This window comes from Indicator indicator, chromosome 15, assembly GCF_027791375.1.
Source record: "Indicator indicator isolate 239-I01 chromosome 15, UM_Iind_1.1, whole genome shotgun sequence".
Taxonomy (NCBI): Eukaryota; Metazoa; Chordata; class Aves; order Piciformes; family Indicatoridae; genus Indicator; species Indicator indicator.
Window position 1 is genome coordinate 5,950,404 of NC_072024.1, and position 22,502 is coordinate 5,972,905.

Below are 22,502 nucleotides of genomic sequence, written 5' to 3' on the forward strand. Positions count from 1 at the left end.
GCACAGCCTGCTTTTCCTCTAGCCTATAACAGTTTCAGAAGTGTTGCAAGCCAAGTCTGACATTAATTATTAAAGGAAGATTTACAGTAATAGTAACTTAATTAAGTCAGACAGACCGACCAACCTAACCAGATCCACTAGCCAGCAACTACTGATGCAACAAATTCATACTAGATGCTGCCATACAGAAATACTCAAGCCTGATCTTTCTTCATTTATATATATATTTTTTTATACATATATTTAATAAAAAGAAATCTGCATGACAATTTCCATATGTAAATACAAACCAGAACAGTTCTGTCCTCAACTCGGGGACAATTTCCACTACAAGCACTAAAGAATGCACTAAAGAATACTCCCTACTAAAATGGAGTAATTTCACTCAAAGAACAAGACATGAAGCTGGCACTTATATCTGAGAGATAAAGGGTTAAAGCAGTTGCCCATTTCCTCAACTGGACGACTACTACTATTGTGAAGTCTATATTCAGCTGAATTCCATCAGGCCATGCTTTATTAACACAATCTGACAAGTACCTCTTCAAGATCTTGAATTTTTTTTTCCATTCTGTCTGCCTCTCAGTAGTAGACACTAGAAATAAAGACACCCAAAAAGCCAAATGTTAATCCAAACACAAAGTAATATTTAATTATCAAGTTGGGGAGACTGATGACAAGACTAAATAACTTCCGTTTTATAAAAAAAATGAAACAAAACCACACTTGCCAGGTCCTCTGCAGACAACACAATAGTGGGTTTTGTTTCAAGTTCATAACTTGGCTCTCAAAGTAGTTGATAATGAACCAGCAGGCATTATTTTAAATCAACCAGTTTTATTAAATGAGCCAGAAAGGAAAGAGGCAGGGCTAATTACCAACATTCCTTGATGAATTACCTAGCGGTGTGTGGTAAATCTTCAGGCGTCTTTGTCTTTATCCCCAAATTTATCCCTTACTTATTTCTCAAGAGGTTAAAGGACATGGGGCTAATTAAGGAACCAATCCAATGACAGACAGAATCATTCAAGGTAAGGCTGGTTTTCACTCTTTCAAGCTTTTGCATCTCTGCCTGGTACTTCTTAATCTAATTTTTTCAAAGGGTTGGGGGGGAGAGGAAAAAAAAATTACTGCTGGGGTGGGGGAGGAAAAGTGCTAATCTTGTCACGGTCAGGCAGGTTGAAATTGCCATGCAGTGCTGGGCAAAATGCTACATATTTGTAATTCAGCCAATAAGAAATTCCTTAAGCCTCTCTTGAATGGCAGGAATGTCTCCAGCTTGTCACTTTGAATTCATTCACTACACAGGTTCAGCGCCTCGGAGAATAATGCTGCCAAACTAGCTGGAGAAGTGAAATATTTGGGATCACACAGAATACCAAAAGATTACTTTAAGCAGATCGAAATGTTCACATTTCAAATTGAAACATCTATCAAAGGTGTCATCAGAGGCCTCCCCAGATCCCCAACCCTGCTCTCCACCGCTGCGTGTGGCTCTGGCCACTATTTTCTGCTGAATTAAGCTGTGGAAGCAATAAGCACAACTACAGCGATCAGCACTGACTCTCTTCATCTGTCCTGGGTTCCACCAGGAAAGTGAGATGAGGTGTTTTTTAAAATTAACATGGACCCAAGGAAGATTTAATACAAGCTGTTAAAATCTGCTCCCTGGTGGGCTGCAGAGCCTCATCAGTACTTTTAATACCCACAGCTGTGGGCACCTACAAATCTTTGGGAAGATTAACTCATCTTCTGCAGCTCCAAAATAGCCACTGACACGAAGTGAACCTCCTCCATTTTCTCAAGGTCTGGTAACTCAACCATCAGATAACACGGCTAGACTATGGAAGGGGGGAAAAGTACTTTGAAGCTGTAGCAGAACAAACTTGGAAAGCTCTCCTTAACTTTGTGGATGCTATCCTGCCAGCAGGAAGCCAACAAATCCTCAAGACCACCAACTAAGGGGTGCCATCAACAAGACGTTTCTAAAAGGTGATCAGGGCTTGGATCCTCAAGTGTCTACATTGTTTTGTGTGAATACATCCTTACTTCCATGTCACAAATGTTATTTCAAACTACCAGGTAACTACTGTGAACTTGCAGGGTGGCAGCTGTATGATAATGAGCAGCCTGTCAGCTACCTTCTCGCTCTGCTCAGTTACTGTGCACCTTACCCACAGTATCATTTGCCCAGGAAATACCCTGGTCCCCTCCAGAAGCATAATTTAGTAGTAGCACAGTTTGTCCCTCCACTTTGGGAGCTATATTTTATTGTCACAGTGATCACAGCTGAAGAGCTAAAATGGAAAGATCAGACATCTTTATCAGCAACAGCATTTCTCCGAGAGCCAGCCAACACATGGCATTTGCATCCATAGGGAAAGGACATTTGGGACGAAGGGTGAAAGCAGTGTTTTGCACAGGCAGTCAGGCAATCAGACACTTGTCCACCAAAGCATGCTGCCCCTTTGAATTCCAGGCATTTTTCAAGTCTAATAACCCAAGTGTTAAGCAAGAGTTTACATTTTACCTCTATTACTAACCACATCTAGTACCAGTGCTTGTTTTGGAACAGCTTTCAGCCCACTAAGCAAGCAGAAGATTTTAGGCCTGAGAGATACTTCTACTTACGTGAAGGCTTAGGAGACAAGGCAGGCTTTCATGCTTCTGCAGTTAAATTCAAGTTTTTCTTTATGAAGAATTTGCTGTAGTCAGAATCCGCCAGTCACTGAGTGCAAGCAAGCTCAGTTTCAGTGTTCTATCTGTACTTCACCAAGGCACAGTCTGGCAAATTCCTTGCCTAAGTTCTCAGTTGTGAACACACAAACCACACTTACATAAGGTACCAGCTCACACCGCTATCTACCATTGTCAGGTTAGATTAAATTAACTTTTAATCAGATAACTGTGTCCACAAACAAGCTTTTGCTGTAGCAGATCCTACCATATGTTTATCTTGACATCCCATTGATCTTGTTCTTCAGAACTCTGAGTGAAGTCCCCTCCTACAATGAAGTTTATGGCAATTATCACACCAAGAACACTACAGCTAAGTGCAAAGCCTGACCTGCTAGGCTGGGCTGTGTTAGCACCTCAGGGCACTCTCTGGGGTAAGCACACTGGAAAAGGACTAGGTTCTTAATTTTTGTATTTCCATAGTCATTGCCACTCAGAAGGCATGTTTGACATTTCAAACCCAAAGAAATTAAGGGTATCTGGTGCAAAGAGCTTATTATGATGGTGCATTTAAAATCAGAATGAGCAATGACACAGGGGTGAAGGCAAGAGGCCAGCCTGATCGCCTGCACCCATCCCAGCAGCATGGCTGCATTCCTGGCCACTTGGGAAAAGTTGCTGGAAAGGGCAAGATGAGGACAAACTACAGCAATAGGACAGCATTAAGGAAGAGGCAAAGGTACCCACTCTGGTATCAGCAGAGAACAGCCCACGATACAGCCATGAGATGGACAAAAGTCTTGGAGCCAGATTCTTTTCAGTAGTACCCAGTGAAAGGACATGGGGCAATGGGCACAAACAGAAGGTTCCATCTCAACACAAGGGAAAACTTGCTCTCTTTGAGGATGATGGAACACTGGAGCTGGCTGTCCAAAGAGATCATGGAGTGTCCCTCACTGGGCACTGTCAAAACCTGCACGGATGCATCACTGTGCAACCTGCTCTGGATGACCCTGCTTTAGCAGGCGGCTTAGACTAGATGATACCCAGAAGTCCCATCCAATTCCCAACATTCTATGATAAGCTCTTAGAATGAAGCAAAGCAAGGAAAACGTGTCTGGTTCTAGGCTTTGAAAAGAAGGGGGTTCAGCCTGTTTAAGATCCAAGATGGAAGGCCAAGATGTAGCACTAAAGAGCTGCATTTCTGACACCAAAAAGACATGAAGACACTGACCCAGGCAGTGCAGTGGGCGAAATCCTAAATACGATCCTTAGTGGCAGAGAAATTTCTAAGAGTTAACATATTATAAACATTATTGTTTGCAAATAAACTATTAATTAATATTAATAACAAATATTACAAATGTTTTAGTAGCCTCTATTTCCATTCACAAGTTTTTATATACATGTCACATCTTGGGGTGACCTGCCCTGTTAGCAAGAGCAAGTGCTATGCAAGTGCAAAGAGAGGAGAGACCGCAAGCTGCAGATCACCAAAGCAGGATCCACACTGACCAGATTCCCTGGAGCAAGGAAAACTGCTTGCTCCCTCCCCAGAAACAAGGATAAAGAGGATGTTAGCATCTTGAAAGGGACCCGTTATATCATCCACTCATCAGGAGACCTTCATTTAACTTACAACACATAAAGCATTTATGCAGTGTCCAAAAGACATCTGCACCACTGCAGGAACACACCAGAGAGAAAGAAGAGAGCAATTTTTAAAGACAAGCCTTCATCAACATCTCAGATCTCAGGTCTGACTACTTCTATCAGTAGATCTTTCTGAAAACTGACTCAGAAAACAAGCACAGGATCTTGCAAGCCTTGCTTTGGAGAATAAGGCATGACAGCTGGTACTTTCAAGTCTTTAGGCTGATTCTTTAGTTTTGTTTTGGTTTGTTTTCTCCTGGATCTTTTAAAACAAGAAAAATTCTTTTCCTTCTGTGTTTCTTAAAAGCATGTAAAGTGTGGTGTGCCCCATAGCCATACTGCTAAAGAGCAGCTCTAGTGAAGGTGCCAGAGGCACATATTATGTAAGATTCTGGTCATACCAGTCAGCATTTCTGTCTGAACAAATAAAAACCAAATAAATAAAAATCCTACAGTCAGCTGCCTGGATTGACATAGAAGACTGAGAAACTAACCTACAGCTGAGGCTGGCGTATTACTGCCTGTTACAGGCAGGGTGTTGCCCTGCTGCTGCCAGTAGCTTGGCAGATGGAACATCACTCACTCCACAAGAATTCTGCAAGTTGCTTGGTAGGAAAGGAGGCTGGAAATGGGTGAGACAGGGGCATGAAAGATGCTAAAAGCAGAACCCAGCAACTCTATCACATCTGCAGGAGATGTTCTTTAAATAACTGTCAACAGGCAGCTGCTAAGACTACAGAAGAAGAGCTAATTTTACAGTATCAAACAGGAAGAGAGTAACAGATGAAGTCCATGGGGAAGCTGATTAACAGATCGGCTTCATTACGAACCAAAAACATAGTCTCTCAACTTCTAATAGCCAAGAATTTCACCACCTTTACCAAATTTAACTCCACAAGGTATGGCATTAATAGCAGTACTGTTTTGCAAATGGATGACTGAGGAGCACAAGAACAAACCTATAGATCAGGTCTTTAGTGACTATAGGCAGGGACCTGATATACAACCTCCTCAAGTCCTGTGCTAACCCTGTTTCCAGAAATGCAGCAACCAGCTCCCAGAGATCAGCTCTGGAATGCTGAAGTTGAGATCTGCACAGGGGTTTCTGCTCCAACAGATTAGGACTCATACCAGACAAGGGAATAACTACAATCAACAACAGCTACTTCATAGCAATTAAGCATACTAATCTAAAATACATCTCTGCAGAAGAACTACTCCATAAAACAACCCAACAAGGGCATCTTCAGATGAACTCCTTGCAAAGAAGTTAACTCATTGAAATAAAAATATAAACTTACTTTGTACCTCAGGAACAGGTCCCGATCCAACATTGCCAGGACTTGGAACTACTCCAAAAAAATCATCATTTTAAGTTATAAGCTTCTATTTCCAAGGCAGAACACAATGCTGAGTTACAGTAGAAACAAAGAAACTCCTGTGACATCTCTCTGTAGATGTTGGTCCTCAACTACCAACAGGTGATGGATCAGAAGATGCTTAAAGATAAAGCAACCTGCACACCTACGAAGCTCACATCAGCTTTGCAGAACAACTGAAAGCCGCACCAAATCTTCCTTCTGCTATTGCATTCAAAGAGATACTGTTTCAAATGTGTTAGACCTACTCCTAGTCCATCTCTTAATTAGGGCTGCACAAAGCAACATGAAATTGGAATTCAAACAGGTCATTTCCTACCTTGCCAAGCTGCATTACTCGGCAGAGAAGTGATGCAATAAGTCATTACTCAAGAAAATGAAATCCTATTTATTCACATGGCCTTGAGCATACCACATTATGTAATTTGGGGGATTCCTACGCAATGTGACATAGATTCACACGTATTTCTCTTTCTTTCTGTGTTGTTTCTAAATGAACATTTTGAAAAGGAATATAAAATCCAAGTTCATTAACATTTTTGGCCTTTTTTTTTTTAATTAAACTAGTAATTCCAAACAACCAAACTACATGCAAGCATCCTTCTCTCACTGCAATAGATGGGAGAAATGATAAAGTCACATCACGTAACTGAAAACACAGAATGTTGACAAATTCAACAGGCTGGGAGCGGAAGTTTTTTGATGCTAAGCTTCAAAACAAACAACAAAAACAACGACTACATTTGGTCTTATTTGTTGGTGAAGCAGTACTCAAAAATATCTCCTTTAAAGACAGCCCCTTTGCAGATTAACATTTCTCAAAGTGTAAAAATCCCCTTTCTGTCCATCTCATTCTTTAAGGTCACTAAATCCAGACCATCTGAATAATAAAGTTACCAACTTAGTTCCCTATTTATCTAATTAAAACTTCTGTACAGCTCATAAGGAAAATTTGTCTACAGCTAAAAAACAACTGAAGTGTAAAAAGCAGCTGCAGGGAAATGATGTCACTCGTAGACAGCACAACTGCAGGCAGAGCTGGCTGTCAGCATATCGGCACCAGGAAGATCCTGATTTATTGTTAATCTCATCTTTTGAGCCAAATAACCTTTGTTTTGTTGTTACTTTTATTTTAAGTGGAGGAAAAAAGAAAAAAGATCATATGGCCCTTCCACTCTCACTGAAGTATCAGTGGTAAATTTCCAGCAAGATCATGACTTCAAGCAGGTTGGTATTTTGTACTAGGTTTTTCTGTACAGAACTGGTCCATTTCTATCAGTAAGGATACAAAGATGAATCTTTAGCTGCTCTTCTCCACCAAAAACACATGCAGCAAAACCATGCAAAGCAGCCTCTCTTCATGAGCAGAAGACTACTTTGCTTTGCTACACCTGGCTGTTACTCATGTAAATGCAGGCATCATTTTGTTCCAGCAGGTAGCTCAGGTTTCCACCACCACCACCACCTTCAATGCCCAAGTCTCTGTTGTTGGTAGCTATTACTTTTCATTTACAAACCAATTAAGGATACATTCCCTTCAGTTTTTGTTCTAGAGGGCCTTGTACACTGCTGTCTAGGCCAAAGACAGGGAAGGTGTCCTCCCTCTTCCCAAGAGAGCCTCGTCCATCAGCAGGAAATAGAAGCCAAATACTTCTTTTGCATCTGAATGATGAGGATTCAGGTTCAAGTCCTTCATGTGAAGTTCCCTAGCAATCCTCCAGCAGGTTACAGATTTGCATACAAATCCTGTGACAAGCCACTTCCTAGGAACTCCATTTGTAATAACTGAGCATCACCTTTCATCTACAGCATCACCTATGGTTTGTCCCTCAGAAACACAGAGCTGCCTCCTCTCCTCTCTCATATAAAGAAGTAATTGTAAGAACAATATAGACAACTACTAATACTTCTTCAAGACACTACACTCTTCCCTTAGTAGTAAAACATCATCAGAAAACATTTTCCCACAAGTTTTCAGAGATGTTTAAACAAACAATCCCTAAAATTCAGGTCATAACATATTAGTATGTAAGGACATAAAAATGTAACATATTTAACTAAAGCAAAAAACTATTACACAGCATCTACACATCTCCTGGTTCTGAATTTTAACTACAGTGCCATAACAAGTTTAACAAACTGTTATGCGCAAACATTGTGCACAAGAACTAGACAAAAGAGCTATTCCCAGTCAATTTCTGACTCCTTACTATAAGCACATGCACACATGCTCAAAGTACAGCACATTTATTTTTAGTGGCAATGGAAATATACACAATTCAAAATTCAGCTGTCACCTTTTTGCCCCTAGATCACAGACCATGCTTAAGCCTGGCTCGAGTGTCCCAATTAACTATTCATTTTGGCACTGTCCACACACCACCAGAATGCAGGTTCAATAAATAAATGTATTCTACATTTCCTCCATATACAGATGATCTCAAAATCCTGAGCTGACAAGTCTATCCTAAAAAGTAAATCTTTGCCTACCTATCATTGATGCAGAACAGTGATGAGTAAACTACATGCAGGTTGTGAGCAAGCCCAGCTAACTTATCTGGTAAGAACACACTTAACAACTGAATGTGGTTACTAAACATCAGGGTGTAGTAAAGAGATGTAGCACTTAAAGCGAACAGATAACTCTTCAAAATTAATGCAAATTTCATTAAATACATCTGCAAATTTCCCCAGAACTCTTTACTTGCACATTCCACATTGCTTTACTCTACTTGGATTTACCCAATGCATGAAATTATCTCTTTTTTCTTCTAGCTGTTCACGTTTTACCCTGCAGTAATTAGCAAGCTACATCCCCTTTGACAGGGGGATACTAACAAGCTCCTACAGTTTCCAGTAAGACAAGGAATCCAAAGCCACTAATAGCAAACAAGTCATTTAAGCAAAAAAAGGATTACAAAGACTCATTGCAAGAGGCTGGAAACTCACCCGTATTTCAGCTTAAGGCTTTCCAAGGAGCTCTTTTGTAACGAGTTTTGACTCCGTTTTACAAAAATACGTCACTGTTTTCTTTTAAAAAATTAAATATTGATTTGAACACTTATTAATTATGTCTGCTTTTAGAAAATAATGAAGAACTAGAGAGACGGAGGAGCTATCCAAAGGAGAAACGATGGCAACATTGGTTTTGTAACAAAACCTCCCTCCTGAGATCTCAAAGTTTAAAGAGCAGAGAAGTCACACAAACTTTTTTACAAAGAGTTTCCATTTTGCACTACCAGGACACCAAAAAAAGCTGTATATCAAGCCAGAGCGCAGCTTGTTGGACATTTTCATTGCCAAAATGCCCTATAGCCACGTCCCTGTTAAATAAAGGACGTTTAGATGAGCAGAAAGGCAGAGAGAGAGGCGTACCTTGAGGACTTCCATGGGTACCTGGGTGGCGGGGGGCAGGCTGGTGGGGACGCTGACGTTGATGGCAGGTGTCTGGCTGACAGGTACTCGCTGCTGCATGAACTGGGCTGCTTGCTGCTTCTGCTGCTGCTCCCGACGTTCCTGCTCCTGCATCTGCTCACGCATGAGCTGCTGGCGTAGCAGGATTCGTGAGGTCATGCTGGAGGAGCTTAAGGGAGGCTTGGAAGCGCCAGGATGCTCGGAATTGCTGTGGGAAGACCAAAGAGAGACAGCTCAGCTTCCAGAAGCGGGATCGCAGCACCAGCGGTTGGAGCCTGCAGAATTACAGCGGACCGTGGGGTGGGATGGGTGAGGATAGCTGCAGGGCCACCCCAGGGGGAATTTGGGGCAGACCTATTTCAGGTGATTAGCAGACACATTAGACTGCCTTAACTTGACTGAGGCCAACCATTTTCAAACACCAACAGCCAGCTGTAAAGAGCTATTTGCTGTTTCCATTTTTACGGCGACCATCTATAAACAAAACAAACACTTTTACCGATAGCAGCAGGTACTCAGGTTCCTTTTTTAAAAGTAATAAAGGGATGTATGGAATGCAATGACAGGTATAGATAATACTCTAAGTCTAATGATCTAGTTTAAAAAGAAATTAAAAAAAAATATGTCTCCCATGGAAGCACAACAAAGTTCAGCTAATTCTGCAAGTGTTGGATTTGCTGGTGGCGATATTCTTCATAGCTTAAAACCAGTCACCAAAAAATCCCCAACTCCCACTTCAGGCCTACCAGCATCTTCTGAGCACGATGAGATAGACCAGGCAGAATAAACAATAAGGGCTTTATTTCAGTCACACTTTATAAAGCATATCAGCCTACCCTGACCTAGCACACTGCATGGCTTCACCACCTATGTGCTTAGTCCCTACCAAGGAGAACTTCTTACCAGACAATACTGAACAAAACATGGGACTTTGTCATGGACTACGGGAACACCTTCTGAAGCAACCCTTCATTTTGTTAGTCTTCACAACTAAAATCCATCTACATTTCTGTAGTGCAAAGCACAACAGATAGGGTATGTAAATACCAAGCAGCACATCCTACAAAGGAAGGATGTTGAAAGTGGGTAATAATACAAGACTCCATGTAAGAGTGAGCTACAGTGTGCATAATTCAGGATATTTGCTTTCTGATTCAGACTGCTGCAGTTGATTTCCATCAGCCCACAGAATGAAAGGGCTCTTGAGGCCGTAATGCTGCAGGACCATGCCTGGGGAATTCCAGCAGTAAGCCTCCAGCCTTAGGAAGAGGCTGTTCTTGAAAACCCCACCTCTGGCTCCAGCGGAGGATCCACCTGGAGGATGTTGCCAGGACAGCTTGCAAAGGAGTCCGGGGACCAGCAGCCCTGCCAGGTCTTGTCTGGAAGGCTGGAGGTACTGAGAGCTACTTGTGTTTGGGCAACCATAGCCAGCACTGCTGGAAGTACTCTGGCTTTGTTCAGGCCCAACGCCGCAAACAGTTTAGAGCAGAAATAAAAAAGAAAAACCCACGTTTACTCCCCCAAGAGAACAAACTCTGCTTTTCCAGAGCACACATTTAGGAGCAGGGAGAGAGAGAGGGAGGGGACCATCTTGCTATTTAAGACCTGTCAGGTTGAAACATTCACAGAGACACTGATCCTTTTGATAAAACAAGAGAAAACCTTTGTGGTGAAACTAATGCAGCTGTGGAATAATCGCACTAATTAGCTGCTCAAGACAAGTCACTGACTGTGATACTTGTAAAAAACACCTCCCTTGCAATTAAGGGCGAAGCATTCTCACATCCAAACCCAGCAGCCTGTCTTCTGGCTGCACATCTGAACCACTCACCCATTTCCAAGCCAAGAAGATGCTCTATTTCCCTGACTAGATAGTTACAGATCAGTGATTCTCAATTTTTTTTTTTAATCATGCAGGAAAAAAAAAACAAACGTTTGAGCATGCAGCTCCATACATGCATACTGATTTATGAATTATATCTCCATTACTGAAGTATTAATATTTTCTTCCTACCCACCAATAATGCAGCACACTTCACTTCGGAGACTACTGAAAGAGATGAGCAGAAGTAATGCTGTTTTGGAGGAAGGATTCATTCTCTTTACGCTGAAGAGAAACTTATTTTGTACCCTGTAAGCAGGTTTCTCATTCATGTGCTCTTGGTATTTTTTTTATAGATACCTAATGCTGCAAAATTGGTAACCCAGCAGTTGCTCCCACCACCTTTCATTTTGAACTGGTTCTCCGCCTACCAAAGCCAAGTGTGCTGAAAACCATCTCAGAAGATCCTTCCCATATACTGAGATTTTGGGGAATGCGAGGGAGAAGGAAGGAAAAATTATTTCCATGGCATTTCAAACAGCCCCTGCCAGGAACTTCATCTCACTTAGGCGATCACTGTGCCTACCCACACCAATAACTCATCAACTGCCCTTACAGCTTCCTACAGGTTATTCAGGGGTCTGCTGTTGACTGAAAACAACAAAAGTTGACAAGTATTGTGTATTTCAAAGAACCAACAGTAGCAGAAAATACTGTTTTGACAAATTCTTCCCCAAAGGGCTGAGACTCAGATTTCATTTCTCTTGTAATTCTGCTCAATATTCTAGTTACTGGGGAAAAATAGCTTTAGATAGATATAATGAGGTAGGTACTGCAAGGTCAGGCACTGTATGTTTTTAAAAAAAGTATCACAAAAAGAGCACACACTAGCAAGGGGAAGAAGAAGCTGATTTTATCCGTACCCAGAACACCAGATTTTGATGGCCAGATGAAGGGGAAGAAAAATATCTCGATATTACTGAATGTCCTATTCAACCTTGTTCCAAGGAGAAGCCAGAAACCAGCATAGCTACAACATGAGCTCAGCAGGCATCATTATCTTCATCCACTTTACAATTTTAGGCAGCGTAGAGGTGCACAAGCCCTGAATGCAGCGCTGGCAGCAACGTGCTACTCCTGTCAATGCACTGGAGTTCAAATAGCATTTTTACCTGGGACAAAGCTGCTGCACAACACCTGTCTGACCAGATGCTCCAGTCACAAGCACTGTGAAGGGAACTGGACAACCACAGGACAGTTCCTGCCATTATTTATCTCCCAGAGGCTGCAAATCTCCTCCTCTCACCACACCAGACACCAAAGCAGCGCTCCTTCCACTCACCACCAGTAGCACAGATCAGATGTTGAAAACCGTTTGAAACTTTGGTATCTCATCCTCCAGGTCTATCCCACACACAACACTGAGTGTCCTCCCACACAGCTTTCCTTCCCAACCATGCCTGCTCATCCTCTTGACTGCAGGACACACCACACAAAGCTCCGCGATGGAACGGGAGATGGTTTACGTTTCATCACCATGTACCCTCTTGGAGAGCACACAGGAGAAAGTTTGGCAGAAACAGTTTTCCAATCAATAAAAGCAATTAAAAACTTATGTCAGTGTCTTCCCCAAAAGAGTATTTTTGAAGCTTTTTGACCTCTATGTGCTGCTACACAGGCAGCTCTTCTCCCACGGTTGTGCTGCACAAGCAGCTAGCTCTTCTCCCACAAGCGAGCATGTTGCCACTTACCACACAGCACAACCCAGAACCTGGACATGTGGGTTCAAAACTCTCCTAGGTGAACTGATTCACCCCTGGATTGCATAGAGCTGGTAACAGAGCCCACACACACAACTGACACCCGATGTGATTTAGATACTTCCTGCAAACACGGTTTATGGCTGCCTTCTAATTGCAATAAATGAAACCGACTCATCCTGTTAATTGACATATGATTAAACGGGTTATCCATTAGCAGTCTAATAAGCAGAGCATAACACAGTCTGAGAGTTATTAGTTCTGAGTGTCATGTGCCAATCCACTTAATCACGAAGCGATAACGTTTTATTAAATAAGTTTAAATCACATATCCTTTGCACAGATGCCTGGGAAATGCTGGCTACTGCATACATAAGTTATAATGCAGATGGCTGTTGCATAATAAAAGGCAACCAATCAGATAAAAAAACCAAGTTTGATTTTGTTGCCATCACCCCAAGAGACAGCACAGACTGTACCTCTGAGAGCCAAATCTACCTTCCCAGATGTGTACTGATTACTTTGTCTCCTTGGGCAAAGGGAAAACAAAACAAAACAAAACAAAAAAAAAAAAAAGGACTTCTCTTTTGTTGGTCAGTTTTGTTTGTAGATTCTTATAAATTGATCAAACAAGTTCTCTGGTTCACATGCATTATTTATGTGAGTTGTCTGGTTTGCAGACATCAATTTGCATCAGCTACGTATTCATTAAGAACTTATCTGGAGATCCTGAATTTGGAAAGGGGTGGGGGGTGGGAATTAGCTTTGTTTTTCATTACTGTTTTAGAAATTACTTTGTTTTATTAAGAAAGAAGAAAAGCCTCCATTAGAAGGTTTCTTAGACAAATTATAACTAAAACCAGAAGCCAACTTCTCAAACTTCCTCAGATAAAAATGAGCAAGAATCAAATAAAATACATTTTAAAATAACAAAGATTTCAAAACCACTTGTTCCAAACAGGACTATCTACCCTAAGCAGAGAAAAGGCACACAATAGGGAGGCTGTTGCTCTCCTCCATTCATGTCCATGTTTGTTAATGGGTTAGTCCACAGAGAAATCAGCCAAGAAAAGCAGATTTAGCACCTCAAGAAATCCACTGAGCTGCACCAGATCTCAGAGGTAAGAAAGAACACAGGATTTAAATGCTTGTTTCATGCCTTATCCTTATCCTATTCATAATTATTTACAGAGAAAAGAAGGGCATCTACGTTTAAGTATCTGTCATTAGTATAAAACTTCCTTGATCTTTACAGCAAGCAGATGAAAAGTTGCAACTCAAATGCTTGGCCTGACTTCCAGAAAGAAATACCACAGCTCCCTTCCAACACCCCTCCTGTTCAATGACCACTGAAGTTTGGACAAATAAAACTTCAGTTTTGAGGAAATTTTGGTTTCAGTCTCTTTACCAACCAGTAAAACCTCAGGAAACTTTTTGTTGCTGGTGCTACATATTGTGGCTGAAGCAACACCACTTCTAGCGGCCTCGAACCTGCAGCCAGCATTATTGCTTGCCATGAAGAGAGGTGACAGCAAACAGGATACCAAATGGGAAAGTAATTAAAAAAAAGGCAAGAGAGAGTCAACTCCCCAGCTCCATAACACACAAACACACTGAATAACACATAAACAACAAGAAAGCCTTCTACACAATCTTTTCTCCCCTATCTTCAGCTAAAGTAAGAGATTCCAAGTACAAGAAGACTACCAGGGCATTTTCCCTGGAGCACTTTGTACTTCATTCCTGCAATTTAATAATTGATTGTGGGTTCCAGCGATGCTCCACTCACCGCTCCAACTGGCTGGCACTGCTTTAAGTATCAATGTTAAGGGAAGGGAAAAAAAACACAAAAAAAATACACAAACCAACAGCTGGCATCCTCATATGTCCTTTCTTGCAAAGGACACAGCAACTACCTAAACGGTGTGGAGACCTTTATCAGGCTTTATAATAAAGCAAGGACTGTTTCAGGCCTCTGAAAGTTCTGTGTTTCAAGGTTATAGGTCTGAAGAGACATGCTGTCTGCTGTTACATCTGCTCCATCAGTAAGGTACACGTTTCTGTCCCTCTAGTGCCTTCTCATCCTGACCTGCACCAGCTTGGAGCTGCCCTCCTGCAGCAGTACTGCTTACCCCACACCAAAGGCTGCCCCTGTAGACATCCATCCATGCACCCAAATGCACAGTATGCACCTGGATCAGATGCGGGAAGGAGGAAAAACACTAACAAATCCACCATGCAGGTCTATTACCCAGAAGCTAAGGGGTTGCATTACAAATCAAGTTGCGTCAGTGGATACACTTGTCTAAGAAAAGAAAAACAAAGAACAAAAAACCAAAAAAGCATCAACAAAAAACAAGCCCACTAAGAAACACTTTGTTTAATCCTCAGCTAAGAATCTTTTAAAGTAGCTATACACCATTTAGTAGCTTTCCATTTTTCTTCCTGTCTTTAAAACACATCTTCACAAGCTGCTGAACATAATGCTTTCTGAACTTAATGAAAACCTCTCTCATGACCCAGGAGCACTCAGTAAATAATTATTAAGCTCTGGAGGTGGCTTTTGCATGAGTGTTGACTTAATAAAATGCCCTAAGTTGATCTGCTTGAATGCCCACTTACTCCACGACACAGCTTGCAGTATAGCTTGGAAAGCTTGATCACCACCAGACAAAGGAACAAGGTAAAAGTGAAGAGGTTCAATCTAGAAGCTGCAGAGGTCACATCTTACAATCTTTTACAACCATTCCTGTTAAAAGGGAGATGAATAATTGCAAACCAAGAGCATCCTCAAAGGTTTCTATATAATAATCACTGTAAAGTCTTTTATGCCTAAACTGAACCTCCATTAGCCCAAATGTGCATTTGACATGAACTTTCAGAGGGAGCTACAGACATGTATTAATTTTCTTTTTAAAACATGGAGTATTTTTTGAAGTCTTCCCCTTCTGAAAGTCACCAGCATTATCTCAGCCAGCCAGCCACAGTTCCTGTGGCTCTGCAGAAGCCAGTGGCCAGCTCCCAAGCACAGTATTTTTAACTCCCAGAATACAACCTCCATCACAACACATCAATCACGCAATCTGGTCATGGTGCCGTCGCCCCAGGAAAGCGCCACTTACAGACAGAAGCTGTCAAAGGAGCAGGGCATGAACATCTGAACTCTAACACCTTCCATCTTTCCCCCCCAACTTGTCTCCAAGGGCTTCTGTTGAGCACCCTCGGGTGAAAGTCAAGCCAGGCCAGCAGCCGTGTCTCTAGGGGTGGCTCCAGATAAGGACCTGGCAACTCCAATACCCACGGAGCAGCAAGGCAGGCAGCAGTGCTCACTGCCTGCCAGCACTGCAGACCTGTGCAATCCAGCACCTACCGAGAAGAGAAGCGGTGTTGAGGCAGCCACACATGAGGTCTTCAGGTATCACAAAGAGAGCAGAGAAGTTCAGAGTCAGCATCTCGCTACATCTTGTTTCACCTGCCTGAGAGTATTGCCCAAACTCCCAATGGAGACAGCCCAGAGCAAGGCGTTGGTCTGCAGCAAGCACAGAGAAGTGCCCAAAGCTACTGCAAGGCTGAGTATGATCCTCAGACCTGTGCCAGGCAGCTGTACCAACCTCACTGTCCCACAGAAGGATAACTGGCTGCAGGTCTGGGAGAAAAGGAAGACATAGGTCAGCGTTGAAAGCACTTCTCCCATTCATTAATTAAAATGGGTGTGGATCAGGCCATTAATGCCATCAGAGGAGTGGATAAGGGTTGTCTGTAAGGCATCATTTTCTCACGATCTTTACCACACACAAAAAAAAAAAAAAAAAAAAAAAAGAAGGGGGGTGAGAAGGGGGAGGAAGGGGGAGTGCAAGATAATTTTTTTTCCTGGGACATAACTCCTTCTTCACCCAGGTGAACCTCTGTCTAGGAGCCACTGGAAGGGCGTCTCTCAAGAGCTGGACATACAACCTTAATTAGTACAGAGTCTCAATGTCATGGTGTACAGTTTCCCTAGTTTCACCTCTGCTCAAACCGGCTGAATCCCTCAGGCAGACAAGGCACAGGCAGGTGAAGACAGCTACACACACAAATACCTCAAGCTCTCAAAAATGTTCTGTGGAGGGTTAAAGGAATTTAAATGTAGCTGAGACTGTTACCTAATATTGGTTTGGTGCTCTTCCTCCAACTTTCAAAGCCATCACAAACTTAGACAAGATATTTCAAGAAAAGAAAAAAAAAAGTAAAGGAAAAGGAAAAGAAAAGGCATAAGGTGGGGTTTGTCTTTCACTTGAAAGCTTGACCTTGTCAAAAGCTTTTTGAACCATCTTCCAGACACCACATCTATAGGTACTTCCCTCTCTAAAGAGTTCTACACACATTTGCAAAACAAAAAAGCCAGATAGCTTAAACAACCAAGAGGTGATAAAAGAAAAAGAGAGGAGATAACACTCCACTAACAACCTCTGTAGTTCTCGATTTTGTAACATAGAATTTACCTTCTTTTATCTGGGTAAATAGAGAAGATAACACCGTCGCCCAGAGGGAAGATGACTTATGATAAACCATGCTTTTTGATACTTAGAATCCACACAGTGCCCAGTTTTGACTCCACATCACCTTTCCATCATATCTTGGTTTAGAAATTACCTAGCACTTTACATAGTTGGATAGCAAGTTTATTTGCAGTGGCAGCCCTGCAGAAAATAAGACTCAACCGTGTTGTGTTCACAGCTTGTACCCATCACTCACAGGCTCAGATTCCCTCCAAGCCATAAAAGCAACCATGCTCCTGGAGGCTCACAGTGACCCAGCAATTCCCAGACTAAACCCTTCCACTCCTGCAAGGCTTTCTGCTTACTGACTCCACAGCTACAGCACTACTCAATGCTTCCGAAAGACGATGAGGCAGCCCAAAGCCTCATCTCATGCAGACGATAGTCTTGCTGCAGTATGCTCAGCAAACAAGATCTTAAAAAGCAAAAGGGAAAGTGTTTATGGAAGATTGGCTTGAAATGATTAAGAACCCCAAACAGTCATAATGAAAACCACAAAGCGAATTCAGCACTCAGTGTACGATAGGTCAGTGCTATCAGTGTGTAAGACTTGCTCGTTGCAGTGAATATGATGTGCAAGGGAAGAACCAACCCCTAAACACATTACTGCAACACCTCTAATGTTCAAATAATCTTGGACAGGTAACATGGAAGCTCTCAATTCAATCTCTAGCCACAGAACTAGCAGCAGTACATTACAAGACCTGATCACACCAAGAAGTGTCTTCATCAGTGTTGGGGCTATTCAATCTGAAGAAGAGAAGGCTCTGAGCAGAACTTATTGTGGCCTTCCAGTATCTTAAGGGGAGCTACAACAAAGCTGGTGAGGGATTTCTTAGGATGTCAGGTAATGATAGGTCTAGGGGGAATGGAACAAAAATAGAAATGGGCAGATTCAGGTTGGGTGTTAGGAAGAAATTCTTCACCATGAGGGTGGTGAGACACTGGAACAGGCTGCCCAAAGAGGTGGTAGAGGTCCCATCCCCGGAGGTTTTTAAGGTCAGGCTGGATGTGGCTCTGAGCAACCTGATCTAGTGTGAGGTGTCCCTGCCCATGGCAGGGGGTTGGAACTAGGTGATCCTTGAGGTCCCTTCCAGCCATAACAATTCTATGATTCTATAACGTTTCTTTCTAACAAAGCAGCTCTACAGGCTGCAGAAACCAATTCCTCAGGGTCCACATATTTTAAACCAACTTCAATTTTAGATTCTTCAACCATTGCTCACAGTTCTTCTAAATATTTGGCTATTTCTGGAAGAATTATTGGAGCAAAGATGAATGTTTTACTGCGCAGGCTGAACAACTAGGGTGGGGGAAGAAGTCTTTATTCACCAACAAGTTACTTTACCAACCATTTGGATATTTACATTCAACTGCAATTTGCAATTGCAGGACAGATGTACTGGTCTTGCTGCTTTGGGTATCCACAGGACTGACAGGAAGGTGGGATAAGCTCCAGCTGTCCATGTAAGAAAGTACTGGTGATGTTTACAAACTTGCTAACTGAGGCCAAGCAAAATGACAGCTGTTCACTGGAGGAATTGCCCAATTGCAAACAACTACAGAAGAGATGACCTTTGATTTCCTTGGCCATTCAGTGTGACCTACAACACTGGTAATCTCAGACCAAGGCTTATGGAAAAAGCAAACCCCAGCAATGCATCAAGGACCCAGTAGCCTCTTCAGTACAGCCACATCTAATGATAAGGCCCCTCTGTCCCCAAGTACCTTTCTCAAATCCTACCTACTCCCAGTTCAGAGATATCCCAAGATGGGTACAGTTTCTGTGTGTTTACAACCTTTGGGTGTATGTTGTGGGTCATGTCAGAATGCCTCAAGGTCTGCTCTGCAGCTGCACAGGACAGCTGGGGAGGGTCAGTGCAAGTGGTGATTAGGAGACCTCTTCACTAGCCATTCAACAGCCATAAATTCTATTTTAAGTTTATATCATCTATTTATGAACTGCAGTCTTTCGCAGAAATATTCAGTATTGATTTAAAAGCTGGAATACTACGGAACTGGGACTGTCCTGTAAATTCTGCCCCCATATAAAAGCATTCTACACCTTCTTTCTAGCCAGAAACTGTTCATGACCACCAGAGAGAAGGAAAGAGGAAAAGAACTACTTAAACTTGTGTTGGCATGTAAATAAAAGAGATACCAAATCAAAGCCCTGATACAGAAGTATCATTCAAAATACAAACACACAAGCACATTTATGCTTTCTGATTTCACAAAGTGTCAAAACAGACACCAAAAAAAAATCTTCCTTCATCTATTCATAAGTGTTTTCTTAATACTTCAACTACAGCTCTGCTAACACATAATTTCATTTTACAATCACCCTTTTGTTCTGCATTTTTCTTCTGTTGCATTTAAAAAGCATAAGCTCTTCTCAAAGAGGAGACATCAGGAAAAATCCCCAAAATAACTTTATGGAAGCAAATAAAATTCTCAAAAATTGATACAGCTGCTGCAGTGCCAGAGAAGGAAAAAAAAAAAAAGAAGGAAAAAAAAAAGCTATTTTAAAGTTAAACTGTTCAGCATGGTCCATGTTTAGCATGGTTTAATGACAACTAAGTAAGAAACGCTGCTCATGGAGCTTGCTGCAAGAATGTCACTTCTTACTTTTCAAAATACATTGCAGGTATTGGTTTATTTGGGGGAAACAGCAGCCAACTCAAAACTAGTTACATGCCTTTTAGTTAGAACCTCTTAATCTCCTCTGTGCTGCCAGAAGCCTAGCACTTGAATGGCTATTTCTGTTCAAAGCTATATTTGTTGTGGAACTACTGCAAACTCCTGAATCATGTAAACAGAGGCAAGAGCCAAAAAGTATTTCACTGGACTTGAAGTTCACATCTGCCTTAGATACTGAGACAAAAAATAAAAGGCAGCCACTTAGTTTATAACCAATAAACCCCACAAAGACTACAGTTAATCACGAATTCTCGCAACAGGGTTTTGTTTAATCTGGTTTATTTAGCATTCCTGACCTTGGCAAAGTACCTGCAGGAACACCCACCATTACTGTGGAGCAGCAATTCACACCTTCTGTTATTTTAGGCTACAGCAGAGGACTACACAGCCCTACATTAATCAACAAGGTTTATAAACTTGCAGCAAAGTCACCTGGAAATGATGTCTAGTTCCAGACTTGCTGGAGCCCATCAGCCACCAGTACTACTGTCCCTAAAAACCTGTATTGTAATGGTTCTCAGCCTGAACTTGGAAGCAGCTGCAGGTTTCTGCAAAAGAAACGACTGACAAACAAACTGGGAGTAAATTGACCTTCTCATTTCTCTAGCTTCTTGGTCGAGAAAAAGTTAGCAGTAGAAACCATGCCCTCAGCTCGACCTACCACTTTGGATGCAAGCCTCACCTTCTCTTCACTCACCTTCTTCTATTCCTCCTGGTCCTCCTCCAGCAGGAAGAATCTTCAATACCCCCAACATGCTGAAATGATGAAAAGCCCCAAAACAACAAAAATCCATGCAGGTGCTCGATCCCAACTTCCCACAGATTTCAAAGAGCAGGCAGGGATAAATTCTGCCACTGTGGTCTTTGGCACTAAAGTGTAGAAGAGGTACTAGAAGTATGAGAACATGCAGCATATTTCTGGCTAAGAACAGGACATCAAAAGTGAATTGAGGAAAAACAAAACTAAAAAAGTTACCCTCAATACTTTTTTTTTTTTCCCCTGTGGATAAAACCACAGTAACCTGGTTTTGACATACAATCATTTGTTGAACTCAGACATTTAGTAATGTGTCTATGAAAATATTTTTCCCATCCTTTTAGAGAGGCTGCTGATAAAACCACATTCAGAAACTGCAACTGGTTTTCTAAATACTCAGGGGAAAATAAAAGGGATTTGATTTTTTTTCCCCCTTTATTTTTAGCAACCTCCAGAACAAACAAGATGATTTGTTATTCCTGATTTGTTTTTAGAAGGAGATAATAAAATGTCTTGTCTGTTTACATTTGCTGTATTTAGCCCTTACTGTACTTCAAGACTGTACAAAACAGTCAGGAAGAGTTAAAAGATATTCTGTCTTAGAAGTACATCATCAGACTTCTGTATCCCTTCTCTTCACAGAGCTCTAACCCAGCCATGCAGTTTCTAACCTTAAGAGAAGAGCACAGATCTGGTTTTGCCTAGAACTGGCATTATAGGCTAACTTACAACTGTATTAAAACCTCTACACAGGCCAGGGTATAGAAAATGAGCATCAGCTATCAGGATGTCAAAGTTACTCAATTAACAGAGGCATGCTCAAAGCATCTGCAGTCCTTTTCACAAGGTATCAAAAAAACCCAAAATCCAACCCAAAACCACAGGCCCCATGCCTGAACTAGGGAAACTCGTTTTGCTAGCTCCCAGACCTCTCCCTTTCCACACTAGATGGAGCTTTGTCCCCTATGTCCCCAGCCTGCTGGCATTGCACCAAGTTAGGGATAAAAAGGGTAAAGAGGCAAAGGGTGAAACAACGACTTCACCCCCAATAAACGGAGTGCACAGAACAGCTCCAGGAACAGCATGAGCAACCTGTGGGCTCCCACTGTGCCCTCTCTGGTCCTGCCCTTCTCCTGCCCCCATTCATCTCTCTTTCCAGTACTGTTTCGTCATTTGCAAAGAGTCAAAGATTTGAACTCCAAATCCCAAATCACACTCTACCAGTCTTTGCTATGGCCATGAGGCACTGTCCTGAGTTCACACCACATTAAAATGACATTGATTTTTCTCCTCTGATTGAAGGACAGCACTTAAGGTTATTACCAGATTACACACCTGAACAGCTCACTGGTTTTCCTGGATCCCTCTTCATATTCCCACGTATTTTCTCTCATAGTAAGATCTTCAAGCTCCTCTAGTAACCTGAAACATCTGTACCTAATGCCACTATCAAGGCACTTTTGGGAAAAAACCTCATTGACTTGTATCTGCTGGATTTGGTCTCTATTATTTCAGAACATAGTTCAGTAGAAACAGCTCATCCTTCTGGGGAGGTGTCACAACTCTTATCAGGATCTTTCAAAAGCACAACAGGATATGGTCCATCATCAGTACTTCTATGATTAATTTAAACTCAATGGGACAGAGAGGAGCCCAGGGCAGTGAGTCACTCCTAATAGCTTAAGTGGCCAGCACTGCAACACAACTGTAAGAAGCAGGAGCCTCAGGCTGTATCAGGTAACACAAGAGAGCAAAGAAAAGCACCAGTGTCTGCAGGACATCTGTGTAAGACCTTGTGGGCAA

General features: G+C 42.0%; 1 protein-coding gene across 4 annotated transcripts in view; it reads right to left on the reverse strand.

Moving 5' to 3' along the window:
* MITF (melanocyte inducing transcription factor) overlaps positions 1-22,502 on the reverse strand; it is a 105,765-nt gene that overhangs the window by 36,170 nt on the left and 47,093 nt on the right. For 3 of the 4 annotated variants that reach the window (XM_054387524.1, XM_054387522.1, XM_054387523.1), the window contains exon 2: positions 9,084-9,330. In XM_054387524.1, the coding sequence (XP_054243499.1) occupies positions 9,084-9,330 (247 nt within the window). Of the gene's footprint in view, positions 1-9,083; positions 9,331-9,701; positions 9,709-15,830; positions 15,883-22,502 lie in introns of those variants that run through there. The other variant, XM_054387526.1, reaches the window with a different exon arrangement.